This window comes from Schistocerca americana, chromosome 2 (genome assembly GCF_021461395.2).
Source record: "Schistocerca americana isolate TAMUIC-IGC-003095 chromosome 2, iqSchAmer2.1, whole genome shotgun sequence".
Lineage (NCBI taxonomy): Eukaryota > Metazoa > Arthropoda > Insecta > Orthoptera > Acrididae > Schistocerca > Schistocerca americana.
The window spans coordinates 22,156,817-22,180,460 of record NC_060120.1 but is presented as its reverse complement, the minus strand read 5'-3'; the positions used below and the strand labels follow the sequence as shown (position 1 = coordinate 22,180,460).

The 23,644-nt window shown below is 43.7% G+C and overlaps 1 protein-coding gene across 1 annotated transcript in view; it reads right to left on the bottom strand.

The window, feature by feature from the left end:
• LOC124589405 (brain-specific angiogenesis inhibitor 1-associated protein 2) overlaps positions 1 to 23,644 on the bottom strand; it is a 618,821-nt gene that overhangs the window by 111,376 nt on the left and 483,801 nt on the right. Inside the window, exon 5 of the mRNA XM_047131551.1 lies at positions 17,661 to 17,732. Within this exon, the coding sequence (XP_046987507.1) occupies positions 17,661 to 17,732 (72 nt within the window). The remainder of the gene's footprint in view (positions 1 to 17,660; positions 17,733 to 23,644) is intronic.

The following is a 23,644-nucleotide window of genomic DNA, read 5'->3' as shown; positions in this document are numbered from 1 at the left end:
AACTTACGAAGCAAACATTACGAGGCATATCTATCGAACTACAGACCTATATCATTGACGTCGGTTTGCAGTAGGGTTTTGGAGCATATACTGTATTCAAACATTATGAATCACCTCGAAGGGAACGATCTATTGATACGTAATCAGCATGGTTTCAGAAAACATCGTTCTTGTGCAACGCAGCTAGCTCTTTATTCGCATGAAGCAATGGCCGCTATCGACAGGAAATCTCAAGTTGATTCCGTATTTCTAGATTTCCGGAAAGCTTTTGACACCGTTCCTCACAAACGACTTCTAATCAAGCTGCGGGCCTACGGGGTATCGTCTCAGTTGTGTGACTGGATTCGTGATTTCCTGTCAGGAAGGTCGCAGTTCGTAGTAATAGACGGCAAATCATCGAGTAAAACTAAAGTGATATCAGGTGTTCCCCATGGAAGCGTCCTGGGACCTCTGCTGTTCCTGATCTATATAAATGACCTGGGTGACAATCTGAGCAGTTCTCTTAGGTCGTTCGCAGATGATGCTGTAATTTACCGTCTAGTAAGGTCATCCGAAGAGCAGTATCAGTTCCAAGGCAATTTATAAAAGATTGCTATATGTGTGGCAGATGTCAGTTGACGCTAAATAACGAAAAGTGTGAGGTGATCGACATGAGTTCGAAAAGAAATCCGTTGGAATTCGATTACTCGATAAATAGTACAATTCTCAAGGCTGTCAATTCAACTAAGTACCTGGGTGTTAAAATTACGAACAACTTCAGTTGGAAAGACCACATAGATAATATTGTTGGGAAGGCGAGCCAAAGGCTGCGTTTCATTGGCAGGACACATAGAAGATGCAACAAGTCCACTAAAGACACAGCTTACAGTACACTCGTTCGTCCTCTGTTAGAATACTGCTGCGCGGTGTGGGATCCTTACCAGCTGGGATTGACAGAGGACATCGAAAGGGTGCAAAAAAGGGCAGCTCGTTTTGTATTATCACGTAATAGGGGAGAGAGTGTGGCAGACATGATACGCGAATTGGGATGGAAGTCATTACAGCAAAGACGTTTTTCGTCGCGGCGAAATCTATTTACGAAATTTCAGTCACCAACTTTCTCTTCCGAATGCGAAAATATTTTGTGGAGCCCAGCCTACATAGGTAGGAATGATCATCAAAATAAAATTATAGAAATCAGAGCTCGAACAGAATGGTTTAGGTGTTCGCTTTTCCAGCGTGCTGTTCGGGAGTGGAATGGTAGAGAGATAGTATGATTGTGGTTCGATGAACCCTCTGCCAAGCACTTAAATGTAAATTGCAGAGTAATCATGTAGATGTAGATGTAGATGAAATAAATGCCGCTAATGAGCTGAAATGGAAAGATCGCATGGCACTGATGACGGGAGTCCCCATCCGGAGATGATCGGCCGCCGAGTTTCATGTCTTTTCAGTGGACTACTTGGGTGTCGATGATTATGAGGAGTCCCCGAGCGACAAAAAATCTCTGCTAGGTTGACAGAAGAGCTTCTGTGAAGTTTGGAAGGTAGGAGACGAGGTACTGGCAGAAAAGAAGTTGTGAGGACGGATCGTGAGTCATGCTTGGGTAGCTCAGATGGTGGAGCACTAGCCGGCGAAAAGGAAAGGTCCTGAGATCGAGTCTCGGTCCGATACACAGTTTTACTCTGCCAGGAAGTTTCAAAAAAATCTCTGATACTCCTGGGAATCAAACCCGGGTCAGACGCGCTGACCATTAGGCTACGGGAGCTAAAAAAAAGGTCAGAATACGCGCACCAACAAACGCGCGGCTCACGGCTGTTCCCCGGTTTGCGTCCGAGATGCCCCCGCATAACTGTCTCCATGAAGGTGCTCGCGCTACTGCTAAACCTCTTTCACAGTTCGATTACTGTGCGCCAGTAGCACTCCAGAAATTCCTGACAGTCAAGGGTATGAAAAAAGGAGTTCCTCCGAAGTCTGCTAAGGGTATGGAGAAAATGATTACAAAATTCGAAATGACAGGTCCTTTTGAACTGCAGTGTGGCAGAGAGACGAAAGCAGCTGATCGGACAAAGCAGCTAATCCGACGATTGTGGGAGACGTGGTTCAAATGGCTCTGAGCACTATGGGACTTAACTCCTGAGGTCATCAGTCCCCTAGAACTTAGAACTACTTAAACCTAACTAACCTAAGGGCATTACACACATCCATGACAGAGGCAGGATTCGATCCTGCAACCGCAGCGGTCTCGCGGTTCCAGACTGTAGCTCCTAGAACCGCTCGGCCACTCCGGCCGGCTGGGAGACGTGGCCACAACAGCATCGTGAGGGATCGAGCGGTGCAGTGCACGGGGAAATGACCAAACTTTTGGACTTGCCTGCGTACACGGTGCATAGAATCCTACGAAACGTCCTGCATTGCTATCCATACACAGTCACCCATGTTGACGAATTCCATCCTGCTGATCTACCGGCAAGACAAATGTTCGATCTGGAATTTCTTCCACCCAAGGAAGGCGGCTAGTGTGGCCGAGCGGCTCTAGACGCTTCAGTCCGGACCTGCGCTGCTGCTAAGGTCGCAGGTCCGAATCCTGCTTCGGGCATGGATCTGTGTGATGTCCTTAGGTTAGTTAGGTTTAAGTAGTTCTAAGTTCTAGGGGACTACTGACCTCAGATGTTAAGTCCCATAGAGCTCAGAACCATTTGAACCATCTGAACCACCCAAGGAAGTGGACAATGACTGGCCATGGAACATTCTCTGGACAGACGAGACCATTTCCAACTTCAAGGATATGCCAATTCGGCGAACTGCAGCATATGTTGTGCAACTGAAAATCCGCATGCACATCAGTCAGTACCACTTCATTCTGTAAAGGTGACTGTGTGGTGTGGTGTGGTGTGGTGTGGGTTGACGGCTTCGTTTATCGTAGGCCCGTAATCTTCGAGAAGAGGAATCCTGCATATTCTGTTACGTGCAGCGTCATTGGTAAACACTATGAGATTCTTTTGCGCACCAACGTCATTCCAACCCTTCAACAGTGTATATGCGTGAGTGCAGGATCATTTTTGTGCAAGACGGCGTTCCTCCACACATTGGACAGCGAATGAAGCTGCTGCTGCAGAGGTATTTCGGAAATGATAGAATTATCAGCCGCTATTTCCCTTCATTTTGGCCATCGAGATCGTCCGTTCTTAATCCGTGTGACTTCTGGCTGTGGGTTTCTGCAAGATGTTGTGCTGAGTGCTCCAATTATGAACGTAGATGAATTGAAGGCACGCATTGCGCAAAACATGCTGAACGTGAACCCTGAGACAATCCTATCAGTTGTGTAAGATGCTGTTTCTCGATTTCAAGTTTCGACAGGAAACGGTGGACAGCGTATTGAACTGGTTTTGCATCAGTCTCACGATAGTTAGAAACCGATGCTATTTTGCATTTTATGTGCTTTTTGATCCCAGGACAATCAAAACCCGTTGTAATTTTGATTTTTATATGTTTTTTGGCCTCAGGACATTAAAAAACTGATTTTTCCTGTGCGATGTGGTACGCTTTCCGTAGTGGATAGGCTTACCCAAGTAAACAGTGCCACAACTTTTGATTGTCGAACTAGTACAGGCATCAGAATGAAATTTTCACTCTGCAGCAGAGTTTTAGTACAGGCATGTAGACTGAGCAGTACAGATACAGTAATGTGCAACTAAAACCATAGCCATCGTATTGCGATTCATCTGTCATTTGTAGCTGACCCCAATGACGTTAAGACACTTACAGTGCCATTTATTGGTAACATTATTGTTAAACTTTTTTGTTGCTCGACGTTTCCAGCTGTGTCAAAAAATCAATAATACAGGGTGTATCAAAAACAATGATCCGATTTTTAAAAGAATTATAACTATTGTGTTGTTTGAGATATGTGCGTGAACAACGTACTATTGGAAAGAGCAAACACTCAAATTTTACATGGTTCCCGCTAGTAGCAGAGGCGCGCCCACTTCGGTTCTAGTAAAAATTGTGTCGGGACAACAGAAAGCATTTTGTGTTCTACGTTTTGCGCAGCGTCGCTCAGTATTAACTGTTCAGCGTGACTTTCGTACTAGGTACCGTGTGGATCCTTCTACAGCACAGAGCATTAAACGATGGCATGAACAATTCCGAGAAACAGGTTGTTTGTGTAAACGCAAATCGTCGGGCCGTCCTCGATTGTCTGACACAGATGTCGAAAGCATCCCCCATAGTTTCATAAGGAGTACGCAGAAATCCGTTCGCTGTGCAGTTCAACAGCACAACGTGGACCCGATGTCCGTCTGGCGTGTGTTGCGTCGACGCTTGCACATGAAATCATACAAACTTCAGTTACTGCAAGCTCTTCGTGAAGGTGACAAACAACAACGTGTGTTCTGTTTAAATGGTTCAAATGGCTCTGAGCACTGTGGGAATTAACATCTGAGGTCATCAGTCCGCTAGAACTTAGAACTACTTAAACCTAACTAACCTAAAGGCATCACACACATCCATGCCCGAGGCAGGATTCGAACCTGCGACCATAGCGGTCGCGCCGTTCCAGACTGAAGCGCCTAGAACCGCTCGGCCACAGTAGCCGGCGGAGTTCTGTAATTTCGTTGTAGGAAAGATGGAGGATGACAGTTTTTTTTCCACGCTTAGTGTTCCGTGACGAGTCAACATTCCATTGAAATGGAAAGGTGAATTGTCATAATGTGAGAATATGGGTTTCGGAACAACCACATGAAGTTGCACAACATGAGGGGGACTCTCCAAAATTTAGTATGTTTTGCGCTGTTTCGTGGTAACAGGTGTATGGTCCATTTTTCTTTGCCGAGAACAGGAAGCACATATCTCGACATGCTGGAGAACTTTCTTTTCCCACAACTGAAAAACTAATTAGAAAGGCTTCATTTACCAACAGTTTGGGGGGCACCGCTACACCGGCATTTAGAAGTGCGGAGATTTTTAAATCAGAGGATTACTGAACGATAGACCGGTCGCACTGGACCAAATGATTCAGCCTTATGTTACTGGCCTCCAAGGTCACCGGACCTTTCTGTATGTGATTATTTCTTGTGGGGGCTTATAAAAGACTCTGCTTCTATGCCTCCGTTACCAGCAACAATGAATGAACAGAGACATCGCACAATAGGAGCTGTGGAAGCTGTAACTCAAGACATGCTCGCTGCGATGTGGGAACAATATGAATACCGCATTCACATAAGCCATGCACCTCGAGGGGGACATGTTGAACGCCTATGAAAAGGTACGAAAAAAAAAAAAGCTTTTTGACTTTCCCGTTCATCAAAAAACAAAATTCATTATAAATGTTCATTAGTTTCAGAAATGTAGACATGCCTAATCGGATGATTCTTTTTGCTATACACTGTATTGAGGTATCACGTGTCCACACCTCCCCCACAGGCGTGTCACAGTTAATAACTGAGTAGCAAGTTTCCGTCCAACGCTGGTAGCTGTCAGGCAGGATTCGGAAGACCCACTGGAGCACGCCAGCTCAGCCACGCTTCCAGCGGCTCTGGACTACGAGCGCCCTCTGCAGCCACGATATAGGATGGCAGCCAGCAGTGATCCAGCCGTCTCGCGCTTGGAGCCTCTTGCTTGTAACACTCCGATACACGGACTCTATTTCTTGGTGTATCATTTGTAATGAGTCTTCATATGTTTGGAGAAATACAAGTTAATTAAATACTCTGTTTTTAGTGTTACTTGTACACTAATCATTTCTGCTCCTGTACAGCTTTCCTACAGGGTGTTTCAAAAATGACCGGTATATTTGAAACGGCAATAAAAACTAAATGAGCAGCGATAGAAATACACCGTTTGTTGCAATATGCTTGGGACAACAGTACATTTTCAGGCAGACAAACTTTCGAAATTACAGTAGTTACAATTTTCAACAACAGATGGCGCTGCGGTCTGGTAAACTCTATAGTACGATATTTTCCACATATCCACCATGCGTAGCAATAATATGGCGTAGTCTCTGAATGAAATTACCCGAAACCTTTGACAACGTGTCTGGCGGAATGGCTTCACATGCAGATGAGATGTACTGCTTCAGCTGTTCAATTGTTTCTGGATTCTGGCGGTACACCTGGTCTTTCAAGCGTCCCCACAGAAAGAAGTCACAGGGGTTCATGTTTGGCGAATAGGGAGGCCAATCCACGCCGCCTCCTGTACGTTTCGGATAGCCCAAAGCAATCACACGATCATCGAAATATTCATTCAGGAAATTAAAGACGTCGGCCGTGCGATGTGGCCGGGCACTATCTTGCATAAGCTTCGAGGTGTTCGCAGTGTCGTCTAAGGCAGTTTATACCGCCACAAATTCACGAAGAATGTCCAGATAGCGTGATGCAGTAATCGTTTCGGATCTGAAAAATGGGCCAATGATTCCTTTGGAAGAAATGGCGGCCCAGACCAGTACTTTTTGAGGATGCAGGGACGATGGGACTGCAACATGGGGCTTTTCGGTTCCCCATATGCGCCAGCTCTGTTTATTGACGAAGCCGTCCAGGTAAAAATAAGCTTCGTCAGTAAACCAAATGCTGCCCACATGCATATCGCCGTCATCAATCCTGTGCACTATATCGTTAGCGAATGTCTCTCGTGCAGCAGTGGTAGCGGAGCTGAGGGGTTGCCGCGTTTGAATTTTGTATGGATAGAGGTGTAAACTCTGGCGCATGAGACGATACGTGGTCGTTGGCCTCATTTGGACCGCAGCTGCAACACGGCGAACGGAAACCCGAGGCCGCTGTTGGATCACCTGCTGCACTAGCTGCGCGTTGCCCTCTGTGGTTGCCATACGCGGTCACCCTACCTTTCCAGCACGTTCATCCGTCACGTTCCCAGTCCGTTGAAATTTTTCAAACAGATCCTTTATTGTATCGCTTTTCGGTCCTTTGGTTACATTAAACCTCCGTTGAAAACTTCGTCTTGTTGCAACAACACTGTGTTCTAGGCGGTCGAATTCCAACACCAGAAAAATCCTCTGTTCTAAGGAATAAACCATGTTGTCTACAGCACACTTGCACGTTGTGAACAGCACACGCTTACAGCAGAAAGACGACGTACAGAATGGCGCACCCACAGACTGCGTTGTCTTCTATATCTTTCACATCACTTGCAGCGCCATCTATTGTTGAAAATTGCAACTACTGTAATTTCGAAAGTTTGTCCGCCTGAAAATGTACTGTTGTCCCAAGCATATTGCAACAAACGGTGTATTTCTATCGCTGCTCGTTTAGTTTTTATTGCCGTTTCAAATATACCGGTCATTTTTGAAACACCCTGTATGAAGACAGTTGCTGCACCGCTCCGTAGCCAACCTCCGCTCACCGTTGTGTATGAAGTCGTACACAACAAATGTGCCATTCAAATTTGATGTCATTCTGAGGTCCTCTCCCTACTGTCTTGAAACCAGAACTTTAATTATGGACATCCTTTATCTAAGCAGCAGAAAAGAGAATAATGGGGTATCATTCTAGTGACAGTACATGTCGTAGATTGGGAAATAACTGACAGAGTAGTATCTTCGACACTTTTCAACACATAATGCGCCTCTTTCTGGCACAATAGCCATAATTAGGCATTTAGCAAATTACCTATGCTACGTAATTTTTCTTCCTGTCATAAAATCGATTTGAGCACATACCATCGTAAATTATTCATCTGCTAATAATAAACAAATGTGTAAGATGAGGTCAAATAATTCTATTAAAATTTCGGTGTAAGTTGGAGTGTTATACTAAAGTCACGTGATAATAGAGAATCTCGAATGTAAACAATGCTAAGGGATCAACTGCTTCTTTTCAGAAACTGAGCAGTAAAAGTTCAATAAAATTCCATAAATCACATATTTAAAACATATCCAATGTGATTTGTTTATTGGGATAAGTCACTGTTTTCAAATATTCGTTTTTTTAAATCGTAAATTCTATGAACAGTGTTGTTCTTAAAATACGTCAATGTGCACTTAACATTGTTCACACTCAAACTGAGTACACTCAACATGGATTAGCATTAAGTTACCACTGTTTACTTGCTTGTAGAGTCAATGAAACATTACTTCGATACCGTTCAAAAACTTTTATGAGGCCCATGGTGTTTTAGCTTATGATACCAAGATTTGCATTACCTATTTTTGTACCAATATGGTATAACAACCTTAGAAATTAAAATTCAGCTCAGTATATAATCAATTTTATTATTGCCTTACTACAGCATATAAACAGTGTTAAGCAATATCCTTAACATTTCTTCCACCACTCTGTCATGTGAGTTCATGTAAACTATGGTAAGGGACACAACTGAACATTGTTTATTAGCTTAAATAATGATTCACTTTTACATTATTAGCAAGAACTTTTGAAGAGCATTTGTAAATTTTTTTTTGGAAATTTGTGGTAAGATCTTATGGGAACAAACTGCTGAGGTCATCGGTCCCTGAGCTTACACACTACTTAATCCAACTTAAACTAACTTACGCTAACGACAACACACACTCCCATGCCCGATGGAGGGCTCTAATTCCCGACGGACGTAGCCGCGCGGACCGTGACAAGGCGCCGTAAACCGTGCGGCGAAGCGCATTTGTGTTCAGGAAAATATTCAGCAGCTTTGTCTGAGTCGTAGTCATCTCTTTCACTCTCGGATGTGTACAAATGGCCCCTTGGAAGCATTTTCCTGGCACGAACACAGCACACGTTACTGTTACTGGTAGTAGTGTTTCTGGTACACATCCTGAGAATGTTATCATTAGTGAGGACGACGGTTCAAACTCGCGTCGGGTCACCCTGATTTAGGTTTTCCGTTTTTTTCCCGAAATTGCTTCAGCTATTGCCTGGATGGTTTCTTTGAAAGAGTACCGCCGACTTCCTTCCCAATCCTACCCCAATCTGATGGGGCCGATGACCAACCTGTTTGGTCCACTCTGCCAAATCATCCATGAAATGTTTCAAATGTCTCCAAGCTCTTTGGGACTTAACATCTGAGGTCATCAGTCCACTAGACTTAGAACTACTTAAAACTAACCAACCTGACATCACACCCATCCATGCCCGACGCAGGATTCGTACCTGCGAACTTAGCAGCAGCGCGGTTCCTGACTGAAGCGCCTAGAAGCGCTCGGTCACAGCGGCCGGCAAATCATCGATCCATCCATTAAAGTTAGAAATGGAGCTGCCAATTCTCAGTTGTAGCGGAACTGTCAACGCACTATGCTCTACGTATAGTAACTGTTTCTCGTCGCCCTGCCCCTTAACCATACTTTACAGTCGATATCTTCAATTCGGGCCTGACGTTGGCGAATTGCGCGGTTCGCTATCCTCTCTCAGAAGACATTCCTGCTCTCTTGTCTGGAGAAGCGGGGAAAACTACAGAAGGGCTAGAGAATGGCGGTGCCTGTGAGGAATGGAGATGAAAGCAGCCAATGGAGAACAAAATGGATATCTCCCGGTGGGCGCGCACCATTTCGCAAATGCGATTTTCGGCTTTGTCTCGGCCCGCAGGCAGCAGGATACGCACACAAAGAAGTGGACGGAGGACGGCGCCCCTCCCGGCGACAGCAGGTGTCACAACCTGCGTGGGGCGCCGAGGCGGGCCAAGCAGCTGGCGGGCCGCCGGTAAGCGGCGTGGGAGGCGCAGCTGGCCAGAGGATCAGCCACGCTGCAGCCAGCAGGGGCGGCGCAAACAACGGCCTCTTAAGCGCGGCGCTCAGCGTCCATTACCTGTCTCAGCAGGGGGCGACAGTCCGACAGAGTGGACGCTCCCTCCCGGGAGCGAGCGCCACCTACACCGACCTTATCGATTCCGTCTTTGAAATACGTTCGAGCTTCGCAAGAAGTAACTGTGCAAGGGTCTGTTGTAAACTCCTCAAGGCCGGCCCCTGTGGCCGAGCGGTTCTAGGCGCTTCAGTCCGGAACCGCGCTCTTGCTGCGGTCGCAGTTTCGAATCCTGCCTGGGCCACGGATGTGCATGATGTCCTTAGGTTAGTTAGGTTTAAGTAGTTCTAGGTCTAGGCGACTGATGACCTCAGATGTTAAGTCAAAGTGCTTAGAGCCATTTGAACCATAAACTCCTCAAGAGAAGTTAGGCTCTTGGCCACAGAGGATGATGCAACAGTTTTTGTAGCTGACGACTGGTTTCTGTTGCAAAGCGCACAGAAACAGTGTAAATGTACGCATTTTCTTTTTTGTAGTATGTTAATCAGGGCTGCATCACTTGACGACACATGTTAGTTGTCATGAGGATCTTCCGCTTCGTGCGGTGGTGAAACCTGTAAGCGGTTGCCATGAAGAGTACCGGAAGTGGCCTGGGTGGACAGCTTGTTATGAGCCTACCACCTAGAAGGTACCAGCAGTACTTGTAACCTGCCGGCTGCCGTTTGCTGGCAGAGCTACGAGAAGTGTGTTGTGGTAGCGGTAGGGATGTTGGGCACTTTTTCTGCAGCATGCTGTATGGTGTGTAATTGTAGCGAAATCCGGATTATCACCCAGCACTGCATGACTTGTAATTATCGACGATACCTAGGAGTATTATACAAGTACAACTGAACATTCAGGAAGGGGAAAAATTACGTGAATGGGTATGGTTAGGCATTCCAAGGAATATGACATACAAACGGTACAGTCCTTCTGTTACCTAAAGAGGTTTGTTTAATCTAGACTGTCTACGAGAGTATTCCCGTTAATTGATTGTGTATTTCATACTGGCTGTCTGAGGGTTCGTTTCCTAACTTGTATAGTTGCATTTAAGTATGTAAACTGGTTCCGAGCTCTCAGGCTGGCCGTTGTGGCCGAGCGGTCCTAGGCGCTTCAGTCCGTAATCGCGCGCCTGCTACGGTCGCAGCTTAGAATCCTGACTCGGCCATGGATGTGCGTGATGTCCTTAGGTTACTTAGGTTTAAGTAGTTCTAAGTCTAGGGGACTGATGACGTCAGATGTTAAGTCCCATAGTGCTTAGACACATCTGACCCATAAACTCCTCAAAAGAAGTTAGATTCTTGGCCACAGAGAATGATGCAACAGTTTTTGCACCTAACGGCTGGTTTCTGTTGCCCAGCGTACAGAAGCAGTGCAAATGTACATATTTTCTTCTTTGTAATGTGTTAATCAGGGTTGCATTACTTGGCGATATTTGTTAGTTGTCATGGGGATGTTCCGCTCCGTGCGGTGGCGAAACCTGTAAGCGGTTGCCGTGAAGAGTGCCGGAAATGGCCAACGTGGCCAGTTTGTTGTGGGCCTGCGACCTAGAAGGTACCTGCAGTACTTGTAACATATGGTTGCCGTTACAGGGTGGAGCTGCGGGAAGTGTGCCGTGGTAGTTGTAGGAATGTTGGCCAGTTTTACTGCAGCACGTCGTAAGGCGTGTAACTGTACCGGAATCCGCATTACCGCCCAGCACTACATGAATGGCAATTATCTACGATACTTCGGAGTGTTATAAAAGTACAACTGAACATACAGGAGGGCAAAATGTTACTTGAATGGATATGGTTAGGCATTCTAAGGAATATGACATACAAGAAGGTACATTTCTTCTGTTGCCTAAAGAGGCTTCTTTAATCTAGAATGAGATTTTCACTTTGCAGCGGAGTGTGCGCTGATATGAAACTTTCTGGCAGATTAAAACTGTGTGCCCGACCGAGACTCGCACTCGGGACCTTTGCCTTTCGCGGGCAAGTGCTCTACCAACTGAACTACCGAAGCACGACTCACGCCCCGTCCTCACAGCTTCACTTCTGCCAGTATCTCGTCTCCTACCTTCCAAACTTTACAGAAGCTCTCCTGCGAATCCCGAGTTCGAGTCTCGGTCTGGCACACAGTTTTAATCTGCCAAGAAGTTTCTTTAATCTAGACTATCTACGAGAGTATTCCCGTTACTAGATTGTGTATTTCATACTGGCTGTCTGAGGTTTCGTTTGCTAACTCGTGTGGTTGGATTTAAGCATGTAATCTCGTTCAGAGCTCTCAGGCGGCGCCTATGGTGTGTGTGTGTGTGTGTGTGTGTGTGTGTGTGTGTGTGTGTGTGTGTGTGTGTGTCTGTGTGTGTGTGTGTGTATGTGTGTGTGTGTGTGTGTGCGTGTTAATTCCTAAGGGACCAAACTGCTGAGGTCATCGGTCCCTAGACGTACACACTATATAAAATAACTTAAACTAATTTATGTTAAGAACAACACACACTCCTGCCCGATGGAGGACTCGAACATCCGGCGGGAGGGGTCGCAAAATCCGTGACATGGTGCCTCTGATCGTGCGGCCATTCCGCGCGGCCCTCTGATTTGGTTGTGGCTGTTTCTGACATAGCTAACTAGGCACAGTGGCTTGTGTTTGTGAAGTTGTTACCTCTTTGGGTGTTAGGCGTTAATGTTCAACGAGCCAGCTCTAACGAGTGGTAACTTGACACAAATATTACACTGGTCCTTTACGTGTTAAGCTGATTTAATATTCTGGGCCACAGTGATGACTTGAGGGTGTGATGTAAATTTTTATGCATTATATTTTAAGAAGTATCTTGTAATGGTTAGCAACTCGGTCTTGTAAGTTATTTTATATCTACCAAGGTTTTCTTAGGGCTTTAGAATATAACTGGGCCTCCCCATGATGGTGTGATGGCTCCATGTGAGCCGGTACACGGCTTGACACAACACACCTGAGTGTCCCTCTGACACTCAGGGAAGATCAATTTCGATTCATTATTCGAAATTGTGTTTAGTATAGTTAATTACTAAAATTATCATTCTTAGTATTGTCTGCAAGTGTGAATGCGGTCGTCTGTTGATGTATGCATGGGCTGCCTGCTGTGGGGTCTATGAATGTGTTGATGCAGTTTAGCCAACCGTGGTATGAAGCAGAGTGCGGCTGCACTTGACCACAGAGACGTAAGTTCCTCGCGCGTTATCAGGCCCCGTTAGGTTGGCAAATAGCACCTGTGCTGACTCTCTGAGCTCTTCTGGCCACCGTGTGTGGACGCCGGACGAGGGGAGACGGTTAGGCATTCCCTTCTGAGACTCTGGTGAGTATAGACGCTCTGCGTGATGGCTCCTATAATCTTAGTTAGGAGAGATAGGTTGGATAAAATTGCTATTTTAATTTCGTATTACTTATGATGGGCCAGCATTCCATAGAATCGAATTATTAAGTAAAGTGAGTAATATTCACATGTTTTTAGGATATAAATGTTGTCTTATATAGAATTCTTAACATGTTTTCACACAGAAACGCCATATTTCCGTCAGCATTTCAATCAAGTTATTGAAAACTTCAACTTCAAGCGAACCACTGAGCAGAAGTTTTGTGTAGTGATGTTTTCTCGTAAAAACGGTCGTAGGCGTCTTTCATAAAAGACAGAGGTGCCATTTTCAAGTTTAGGATGCCTCCAAGGCTTTGCGGAAAGCAAGTATCGTGCAATAGTAATCTAATATGGCGTTACTTTAACGTATGTTACTAACATGTTTGTAAAATTTTGTACCATGGTCTGAGTGGGTTTTGTTTTAAGGTATCTTCTCGAGTAAGTATTAATTATTTAACGGGGTATGGTTTGTGGATTGTTAATGCATTTTGAAGAGTTTAACTTCCAATTGGGGCCGTTTTGTAACCTTCTTATGTACGGCGGGCTGGAAGGAGTCTGACAGCCACAGGCGCGAGTTAGTTGGACAACAATTGGCCAGTGGCATAACATTTTATTTTTCAGATGACATGAGTCACTTTCAAATAGGCCTCTAGCCCGTAACAGAGTAGCCAGCATGGAACTTAAGTACTAACGACTTGTACCTTGTAGATGTGCCCTTGCCTAAGTAGTTACCAGAGCTACTTTTTGTATTACTGTGCTTATGTAAGTTGTTTTACTCTCTTCCTTGGCATATACGCTTTGTTTCTTTTAAAAAATATATTAAAAAGCTCTACGTGTTCAGTTAATAAATGTTGGAGGTGTCATTTTGCGCTTTAATAATCCAGACCTTTCTTCACTACACACTTTGGTACTGGGCAGAGGTATAGTCGTTACTGGAAACTATATGTTTGACGGTGTGTAGTTCTATACGAAAGCCAGATTTAGACAATGGAACAGATGCGAGGCGATGCATCATCGAATGGAAAGCTGCTTGTTTGTGGCTGCAGGGATTAGCGTATCTTTAGCTATTGTTTTTCTGTAAATGCTAAACAAGTGCTAATATCTATTTCAAGGTTCAATAAACTTATAAAAGAATCTCCCAACTCCATTGTAAACTGAATTTTCTTTTGTTGAGCGTTTAAATGTTGTAGTCGTGGTTCCGGACTATAAACATATATTGTCAAAATGTTATTTATTTTCGTAAAAAAATTAAAGTCTCGTAACTAAAAACCTGAATTTGTAATACCAACAGCGAATCTAAATTTTTATTCAATAATAAAGACGAACTGGCTCCCTTGGCCCGATGTAGTGCGTAACAAATCAAGTGCAAACACTGGAAAAGTCTATATTGGCTAGTCAGGCAGAGTTGTGGTAGATAAATTCGATGAACATGAGACAAGCTGGAGATTAAGAAAGAAGGATTGCTGATCATCTTTTAACAAATCACTCATATGACGTAGCTTATAAAGTTTTAAGTTGTTAAGAAAAGCAAATAGATTATACTACTGGAAATCAACAAACTTATGTCACTGAATGCCAGCTTCATATCAAATGGCAATAGTCAGTTTCCTTTCTCCGCTGTGTTAAATTAAGCTTTTGTTAAAATTCTAATTTCAACGCTATTTTTCATCTGTTGTTAAGTGTATTTCCACATTAAAAAACTTTGATTCCCTTTTTTCGTTAATGTAACTACTTCTATGTGTCAGAATATGTAAATATTTCTTATGTAAACGCTTTACATTCATATTTGTATGTTCTGTATAAACAATAACTGTATATATCGCACGTAACTTTATCTGTGTTTGCGATATTCAGTTGTCACCTGAAGATGGCCTAATAAGCCGAAAGCCGAGAGTGACCAAATAAACATAACTTTGCAGAGCATTAGGAAGTGTTCTCTATTTAACAGTACTATAATATTTAGGGAAGCACCGACGGAAAACTCATTTGTGTTGACTGTAAATGTTTTACGACGTCGTTGGCTGGCATGAACCACGGGGAGCGTTAAGCCGCCTGTCGGAAGGGGTGTTCTTTCTCCGCGCACTTTGGCCCCTTTCCTTGTGGATGTATGAGAGCTGTGTCTTATGCGTGCTTCTAGAAACTTGGTAAGCGTAATGGATGCGTGTCATGTTATGTTTGTGTTTTATGACGATGAGAAGTAGAGGATGAAACACAGTAACGCCTCATAACCCACTCGTCTCGATTAGCAACCGTCGAGCTTAACGTCACAAAAGTGTCAGATGCCTTCATTTCGTGAGACGTTGCGGATGGGTTTTGTATTTAATCCAGGACATTGGCGCAAAGACTGGTGATCAGAAACTTTACGCCACCTTCTCTTCTCTGCTTGCTTTCCAAATACCGGCAGTGAACATTTCATCCGCCACCAGGATCCGAACCAGCTAAACTCCGAGTCGCGTCCCACTGTACGGATGTGTACAAGGAAGGTAATTCAGCAAGGAGCTAAAGGAAAGCTAAGATGAGTTGCTACAGAACACTGGTCAGCAACCCACAGACCAGGAAAGCATTTCACGTGGCCCTGAGCACCAAAAGTGTTTTGCGAAGGACGACATTTCACTGGAGCTGAAGACGTCCAATGACTGAGTTGTTCCAAAACAGCACCTAAATTTCCGAAAGATAGGATAATACGGAGAATCTTTGTACATTTTTTTTACCCCGACCGTGAGAAAATCGATTCTAGAATATAGTTCAGCGTATCGAGTAACTGTGCAGTAGCTCGTACGATAGTATAACAGGAATTCTCGGGGGATAACAATAAGAACCTTTAGAAGAGAGACAGCGAAGTTCACATGAAAGAATATTTGGTAAATTTAGAGAGCCTGTTTCCGAGAAAGACTGTTCGACAAATATGCTGGTTCCATCGGATCTCTCGCTTAGAGATGATGAGAATGAAGACAGATTAGGCCACATACAGAACTATACAAACAGTAATTTATTGTAGTTTAACACGTGTTGGGATAAGAAAGAAACTTGATAATACTGGTCATACATACCCCTCGTCGTGTACTGAACAGTGCTTGCGAATGATTTCGAAGTAAATATGTAGATGTAGAATTTCCACAGATTTATACCTTTTTTCGTAATAGGAAATACATTTCGAAACCAACAAATAAAAACAGGATCAGATGTTTCCAGTGTGGTCAGCGTGTTTAATTGTTAAAAATTAAGCTGCGTTTGCATCCTCATTCACCGGGCAGCGTGGGAACATCAGTTTTGTCCTGGTCTACTTAGCCGAAAGACTAACATTACAAATCCTGTTTGACAACTTAATATGCATACATCACGTTTTGTGAACAAATTTCAAAATACAACGACTATCTTCTGCGTTTTCATTCAGATTCAAGGTACCGAACCTACAAAAACTCATTTACTGCTATAGGCTAAAATTAGAAATGGGGGAAAGATTCGGGTGGAACATGTATAGGTAGGAAATCAGAAACATACTGTATCAAGAAACTGCCAGAACTTTACCTGTACGTGGATAGTTTATGAATGTATTGAATAAAGTCCTGGAAGGCTACTACTTCATACTTCAAGATAGGTCAGTTACATTTCTGACTAACGCAGCTAAGCTAATAATGAAAGTAAATGGAAATGCCGTGTGGCTAGGGCCCCCTGTCGGGTAGAACGCTCTCCTGGTGCAGGTCTTTCGAGTTGACGCCACTTCGGCGACTTGCGTGTCGTTGGGGATGAAATGGTGATGATAAGGATAACACAACACTCAATCCCTGAGTGGAGAAAATCTCCGACCCAGCCGGGAATCGAACCCGGGTCGTCAGACATGACATTCATTCGCGCTGACCACTCAACTGCCATGGGCGGACATAATGAAAGCAGAAGTGGAAAGAAAGAGTCTTAAATAATAAGAAAACTGAATCGTCATTAAAACTCCACAAACAACTGACTAAATATCTCGCGACTGTGTGACCATACTGTTTGAACAGACAGAAAGTATACTACAGAACATTCCTAAAAGAAAGGCTTTTTCCACTATTAGTGTATGTGGTGGGAAATTTAAATGCACACTGTAGCTTTTTTTTCATTTTTTCCAAATTTATTTGCGTAATAATCCGCAGGCGAGTGCTGAAATAGTTCGTTAACGAAGGCCAAAATCGATTCCCATCCCTCAGGTGTCACTCACACACTAGTCTATACAAATCGAAGCAATTCATACTCTGAGATAGTCTGTAATACTGGAAAACATCTGCTCTTGTCAAAAGTTTGCTGGAAGTTGTTTTCTACTTTAAGAAAAAAATTGTGCATGAGACACAAAAAATCGTTTTATAATTGGCTTTCTCCCAGAAAAGTTTCCCCAGACTTGTGACTCACTTTTCATGATCCATACTCACAGAAAATGCGGAGAAAACAGTCCGTCAGAGAGAGAAACCGGAAGCTCTGTTCCTTATACTAGTCCCAACCGTCACCAATATAGTTCCATTAAGTAATACACACTCATACCTTTGAAATGTTTAATTTTCTGGTCCTGATTAGAACTAGACCATAAATATGAAAAAAGTGTTCATTTCACTCACCTGTACGACTTTGGTGTCCTTTTCGAGGTTAGTTTCCAGGGGGACGAGGAGGTCAACGTAGAAGGCTTTCAACTGTAACAGAAGTAAGAAACATTAGCTAATTATTTGTATGTATTCATTTTATTAGTATATTGGATAATAAAAAAAGTAATATGTAGGAATAACGATTGTATTTCCTAGGTTATTAACTATCCACAGTCGCATTGTAGTACCTTTTATCAACTGACGAATAATGTAATATATATTAAAATTGATTTCAGACTGACGCCGAACGACATTCAGAGAACAAAAATAAACAACGTAACTGCTAAAACTATATGGGTAATCGACTTAAGCTGCGCTTACTAAACTGTGCGTTCCATTCATTCTGCGTCTTCAGTTTTTATCCGCTCGCATACGATTCATAAAACGTATGCAGTACGAACACAAGTTCTATCTTGCTTTTAGCATCAACGTTAACGGTTTTGTCATCTCTCGAAGCTGGCACTCAACCGGAAGAAGTACACTCGTAGACACAATAAAATAGGCTCACAAACGGACTTTTTTTTAATCATATAACCAGTAGATCCTGACTTTCCTACAACACCTTCCTTTACCTAGTTGCCTATTCCCAGATGCCTTAGCCGTGTCTCTTGTTCTTAGAGATTTCTTCCCACACACATTAGTTTCTTTACTTCTTGATTTCGTTTATTTATTAGTCAAGATCGCCCCTCAACCATTATTTCACATTACCAGTTTTTTCAATTTGTTTCCATCTTCAGATGTGGCAATTAATCCACTAACAGCTTCGTCGCGATATATACAGTAGAAATTCAAGTCATATGCTTTGAACATCAAGGGGCGAATTCTCTTCTACTATGTGTCGACGTGATCCATTATTGATTGACGTATTTTATATTATTTTATTATGTTCAAAGTCCATAACTTAAATTACAATATATAATGACGAAATTGTTAGTGGGTTAATCACATCTGAAGATCGCAATAAAATACCGAAACCGCTATTGTGAAATTATTGTTATAAGGCAATACGGAAGTAATAACGTGATCCGTAAAGATTAATAAGTTCACAGACTTTGATTTGGTAATATATCAGTACCAAAAAAATTTGATTTCGTGATAAATTGCTCTCTTACTTTTTAATGAATATGTGCCACACCTCACTTCAAGTTATAAACCTTTCGATATTGTCTTTCCCTCAATCCACGTTGAAAGAACCATTTGGTATTTGCATGTTGTGGTGTAGGAAAATCACAGAAAAACAGCGCCGTTAAAGGGAATGGAACGGATCTCTACCTTATATGATCACGTTGGGTACCATTCAGCCGTATGTGATTAAAAGCTATATACCATACACTCCTGGAAATGGAAAAAAGAACACATTGACACCGGTGTGTCAGACCCACCATACTTGCTCCGGACACTGCGAGAGGGCTGTACAAGCAATGATCACACGCACGGCACAGCGGACACACCAGGAACCGCGGTGTTGGCCGTCGAATGGCGCTAGCTGCGCAGCATTTGTGCACCGCCGCCGTCAGTGTCAGCCAGTTTGCCGTGGCATACGGAGCTCCATCGCAGTCTTTAACACTGGTAGCATGCCGCGACAGCGTGGACGTGAACCGTATGTGCAGTTGACGGACTTTGAGCGAGGGCGTATAGTGGGCATGCGGGAGGCCGGGTGGACGTACCGCCGAATTGCTCAACACGTGGGGCGTGAGGTCTCCACAGTACATCGATGTTGTCGCCAGTGGTCGGCGGAAGGTGCACGTGCCCGTCGACCTGGGACCGGACCGCAGCGACGCACGGATGCACGCCAAGACCGTAGGATCCTACGCAGTGCCGTAGGGGACCGCACTGCCACTTCCCAGCAAATTAGGGACACTGTTGCTCCTGGGGTATCGGCGAGGACCATTCGCAACCGTCTCCATGAAGCTGGGCTACGGTCCCGCACACCGTTAGGCCGTCTTCCGCTCACCCCCCAACATCGTGCAGCCCGCCTCCAGTGGTGTCGCGACAGGCGTGAATGGAGGGACGAATGGAGACGTGTCGTCTTCAGCGATGAGAGTCGCTTCTGCCTTGGTGCCAATGATGGTCGTATGCGTGTTTGGCGCCGTGCAGGTGAGCGCCACAATCAGGACTGCATACGACCGAGGCACACAGGGCCAACACCCGGCATCATGGTGTGGGGAGCGATCTCCTACACTGGCCGTACACCACTGGTGATCGTCGAGGGGACACTGAATAGTGCACGGTACATCCAAACCGTCATCGAACCCATCGTTCTACCATTCCTAGACCGGCAAGGGAACTTGCTGTTCCAACAGGACAATGCACGTCCGCATGTATCTCGTGCCACCCAACGTGCTCTAGAAGGTGTAAGTCAACTACCCTGGCCAGCAAGATCTCCGGATCTGTCCCCCATTGCGCATGTTTGGGACTGGATGAAGCGTCGTCTCACGCGATCTGCACGTCCAGCACGAACGCTGGTCCAACTGAGGCGCCAGGTGGAAATGGCATGGCAAGCCGTTCCACAGGACTACATCCAGCATCTCTACGATCGTCTCCATGGGAGAATAGCAGCCTGCATTGCTGTGAAAGGTGGATATAACTGTACTAGTGCCGACATTGTGCATGCTCTGTTGCCTGTGTCTATGTGCCTGTGGTTCTGTCAGTGTGATCATGTGATGTATCTGACCCCAGGAATGTGTCAATAAAGTTTCCCCTTCCTGGGACAATGAATTCACGGTGTTCTTATTTCAATTTCCAGGAGTGTATATAAGCAAAAAAATGATCTTGAGTGACATGTGAAGACAGCATTGAGATAAAAATATATATTACCCTGAACAAGCAGAAGTAGAAAACGCTAAAAGTTCTACACCGCTTTATATCGGTATCATCAAAAATCACCATTTAAGCGGATACGGAAAACCAGTCTGTAATAGATGACAATAAAATAGATCCTTCTGTGGCAAAAATAACTCTGTAAAAGCAACACCGATTTTCTGCACCTATCACTTGCATTAGATGTCTTCAAAGCGTATCAGAACGTTCTGATCTATAAGGGTTCTTTAGTGAAAACGCTGTGCAAAACCTACTCACTTGTCGTTTCGAATTTTAGCAAAGGAACAGTATTCTTACAGGTATTTCATCGAGGATAACGTACTTTTTGCTTGGTTAATATAACGTCCTTTCAACTCAGTAGTGTGATTTTAAATTTCACGCATAAATCCTCCAGATTAATTTGCAACAATTGATTGCATTAAGGCCATCAGAACTTACATTCATAAGATTATCTCAGAAATTTGTTTATATAGGCAGCTTGTTATTCAGTTGCTCCACGTTGTAAGGAATCATAATTACAAAGCACATTTTTTAGCATCAGCCACTGAAGTTCCACTTTTATTGTATAGTTTTTCTTCTTCCGATATTGGCGCGCGGACACGCCGCGTGGTTTGAAGCACCATGTCACGGATTTCGCGGTCCCGCCCGCAGGAGGTTCGAGTCCTCTCTCGAGCGTGTGTGTGTGCGTTGTTCTTAGCATAAGTTAGTTTAAGTAGTGTGCAAGTCTAGGGACCGATGACTACAGCAGTTTGGTCCCTTATGAATTCACACACAATCGAACAATCTTCCGACATTCTTGTACATCAAACTAACTTCCAGCTATAATTTTTTTTTAGCATTTTCTTTTAAGCCATTGTATATTGTAGTCTATAATGGAGTCTACCTTAGTACAATTGTCATCAGGATTTGGTAAGTTTATTTCTCGTATCGAACGAGGAGGTAATTTATTTTATATTTCCAGACATGAAATAAAGACTCTGTTCAAGATATCAGAAGAGCGTTAAGCAAGTAGCACCGAATCACAGCTGAAGGAGCTGTGGGAACAGTCCCTAGCGCGAAATCGCCAGTTATATAAGAGTTAGAAGCACAAAGAGGGTTCTAATTTAATAATTACGAGTAAAAAAGGACAAACACACATGTTTAATGTAGGGAGACGTACCTCTCGTGAAAAATTAATATATATAATATAGTTTTAATCTAAGGAAATGAGGCCTGGTTGTGGTGGGGGATTTGGCAGCCGCCCATTGATTTATTTCGGAATTGAGCAGTTGGAGGCAAAGGAACGTCAGCCTGCTAGAAACTAAAAGCCAAGAGCTCATTGTGAGAGGAGCCTTGAGAGACTTGGGACGTGCAACAGGAGAGGCACGTCTCTTACCTGATTTTATGCTCCATGGAAGTGTGGATGGACCCATGGATACGTAAATACGCCTAGATGTCTTTAGGTTCATTCCTTAGGATTTAAATTAGTTGGAGGGATGTTTTGACTGTCTAATTACTGTGAATGTACTACAGTAGCATGACGTTACCTAACAGGAATACACATATGTTTGATTAACTGGTGAATAATATTTTAATGTGTCTGATACAATGACTATCGTAATGTTGTTATTGTTGTTGTTGTGGTCTTCAGTCCTGAGACTAGCTTGATGCAGCTCTCCATGCTACTCTATCCTGTGCAAGCTTCTTCATCTCCCAGTACCTACTGCAACCTACATCCTTCTGAATCAGTTTAGTGTATTCATCTCTTGGTCTCCCTCTACGATTTTTACCCTCCACGCTGCCCTCCAATACTAAATTGGTGATCCCTTGATGCCTCAGAACATGTCCTACCAACCGATCCCTTCTTCTAGTCAAGTTGTGCCACAAACTCCTCTTCTCCCCAATTCTATTCAATGCCTCCTCTTTAGTTATGTGATCTACCCGTCTAATCTTCAGCATTCTTCTATAGCACCACATTTCGAAAGCTTCTATTCTCTTCTTGTCCAAACTATCTATAGTTCATGTTCCACTTCCATGCAGGGGTGCACTCCATACAAATACTTTCACAAAAGACTTCCTGACACTTAAATCTATACTCGATGTTAACAAATTTCTCTTCTTCACAAATGTTTTCCTTGCCGTTGTCAGTCTACATTTTATATTCTCTCTACTTCGACCGTCGTCACTATTTTGCTTCCCAAATGGCAAAACTCATGTACTACTTTAAGCATCTCATTTCCAAATCTAATTCCCTCAGCATCACCCGACTTAATTCGACTACATTCCATTACCCTCGTTTTACTCTTGTTGATGTTCATCTTATATCCTCCTTTCAAGACACTGTCCATTCCGTTCAACTGCTCTTCCAAGTCTTTTGCTGTCTCTGACAGAATTGCAATGTCATCGGTGAACCTCAAAGTTTTTATTTCTTCTCCATGGATTTTAATACCTACTCCGAATTTTCCTTTTGTTTCCTTTACCGCTTGCTCAATAAGCAGATTGAATAACATCGGATATAGGCTACAACCCTGCCTCACTCCCTTCCCAACCAACGCTTCCCTTTCGTGCCCCTCGACTCTTATAACTGCCATCTGGTTTCTGTACAAATTGCAAATAGCCTTCGCTCCCTGTGTTTTACCTCTGCCACCTTTAGAATTTGAAAGAGAGTATTTCAGTCCACATTGTCGAAAGCTTTCTCTAAGTCTACAAACGCTAGAAACGTAGGTTTGCCTTCCCTTAATCCATCTTCTAAGATAAGTGGTAGGGTCAGTATTGCCTCATGTGTTCTAATATTTCTAGAGAATCCAAATTGATCTTCCCCGAGGTCGGCTTCTACCAGTTTTTCCACTCGTCTGTAAAGAATTCGTTTTAGTATTTTGCAGCTGTGACTTATTAAACTAATAGTTCGGTAGTTTTCACATCTGTCAACACCTGCTTTCTTTGGGATTGGAATTATTATATTCTTCTTGAAGTCTGAGGGTATTTCGCCTGTTTCATACATCTTGCTCACCAGATGGTAGAGTTTTGTCAGGACTGGCTCTTCCAAGGCTGTCAGTAGTTCTAATGGTATGTTGTCTACTCCCGGGGCCTTGTTTTGGCTTAGGTCTTTCAGTGCTCTGTCAAACTATTCACGCAGTATCATATCATCCATTTCATCTTCA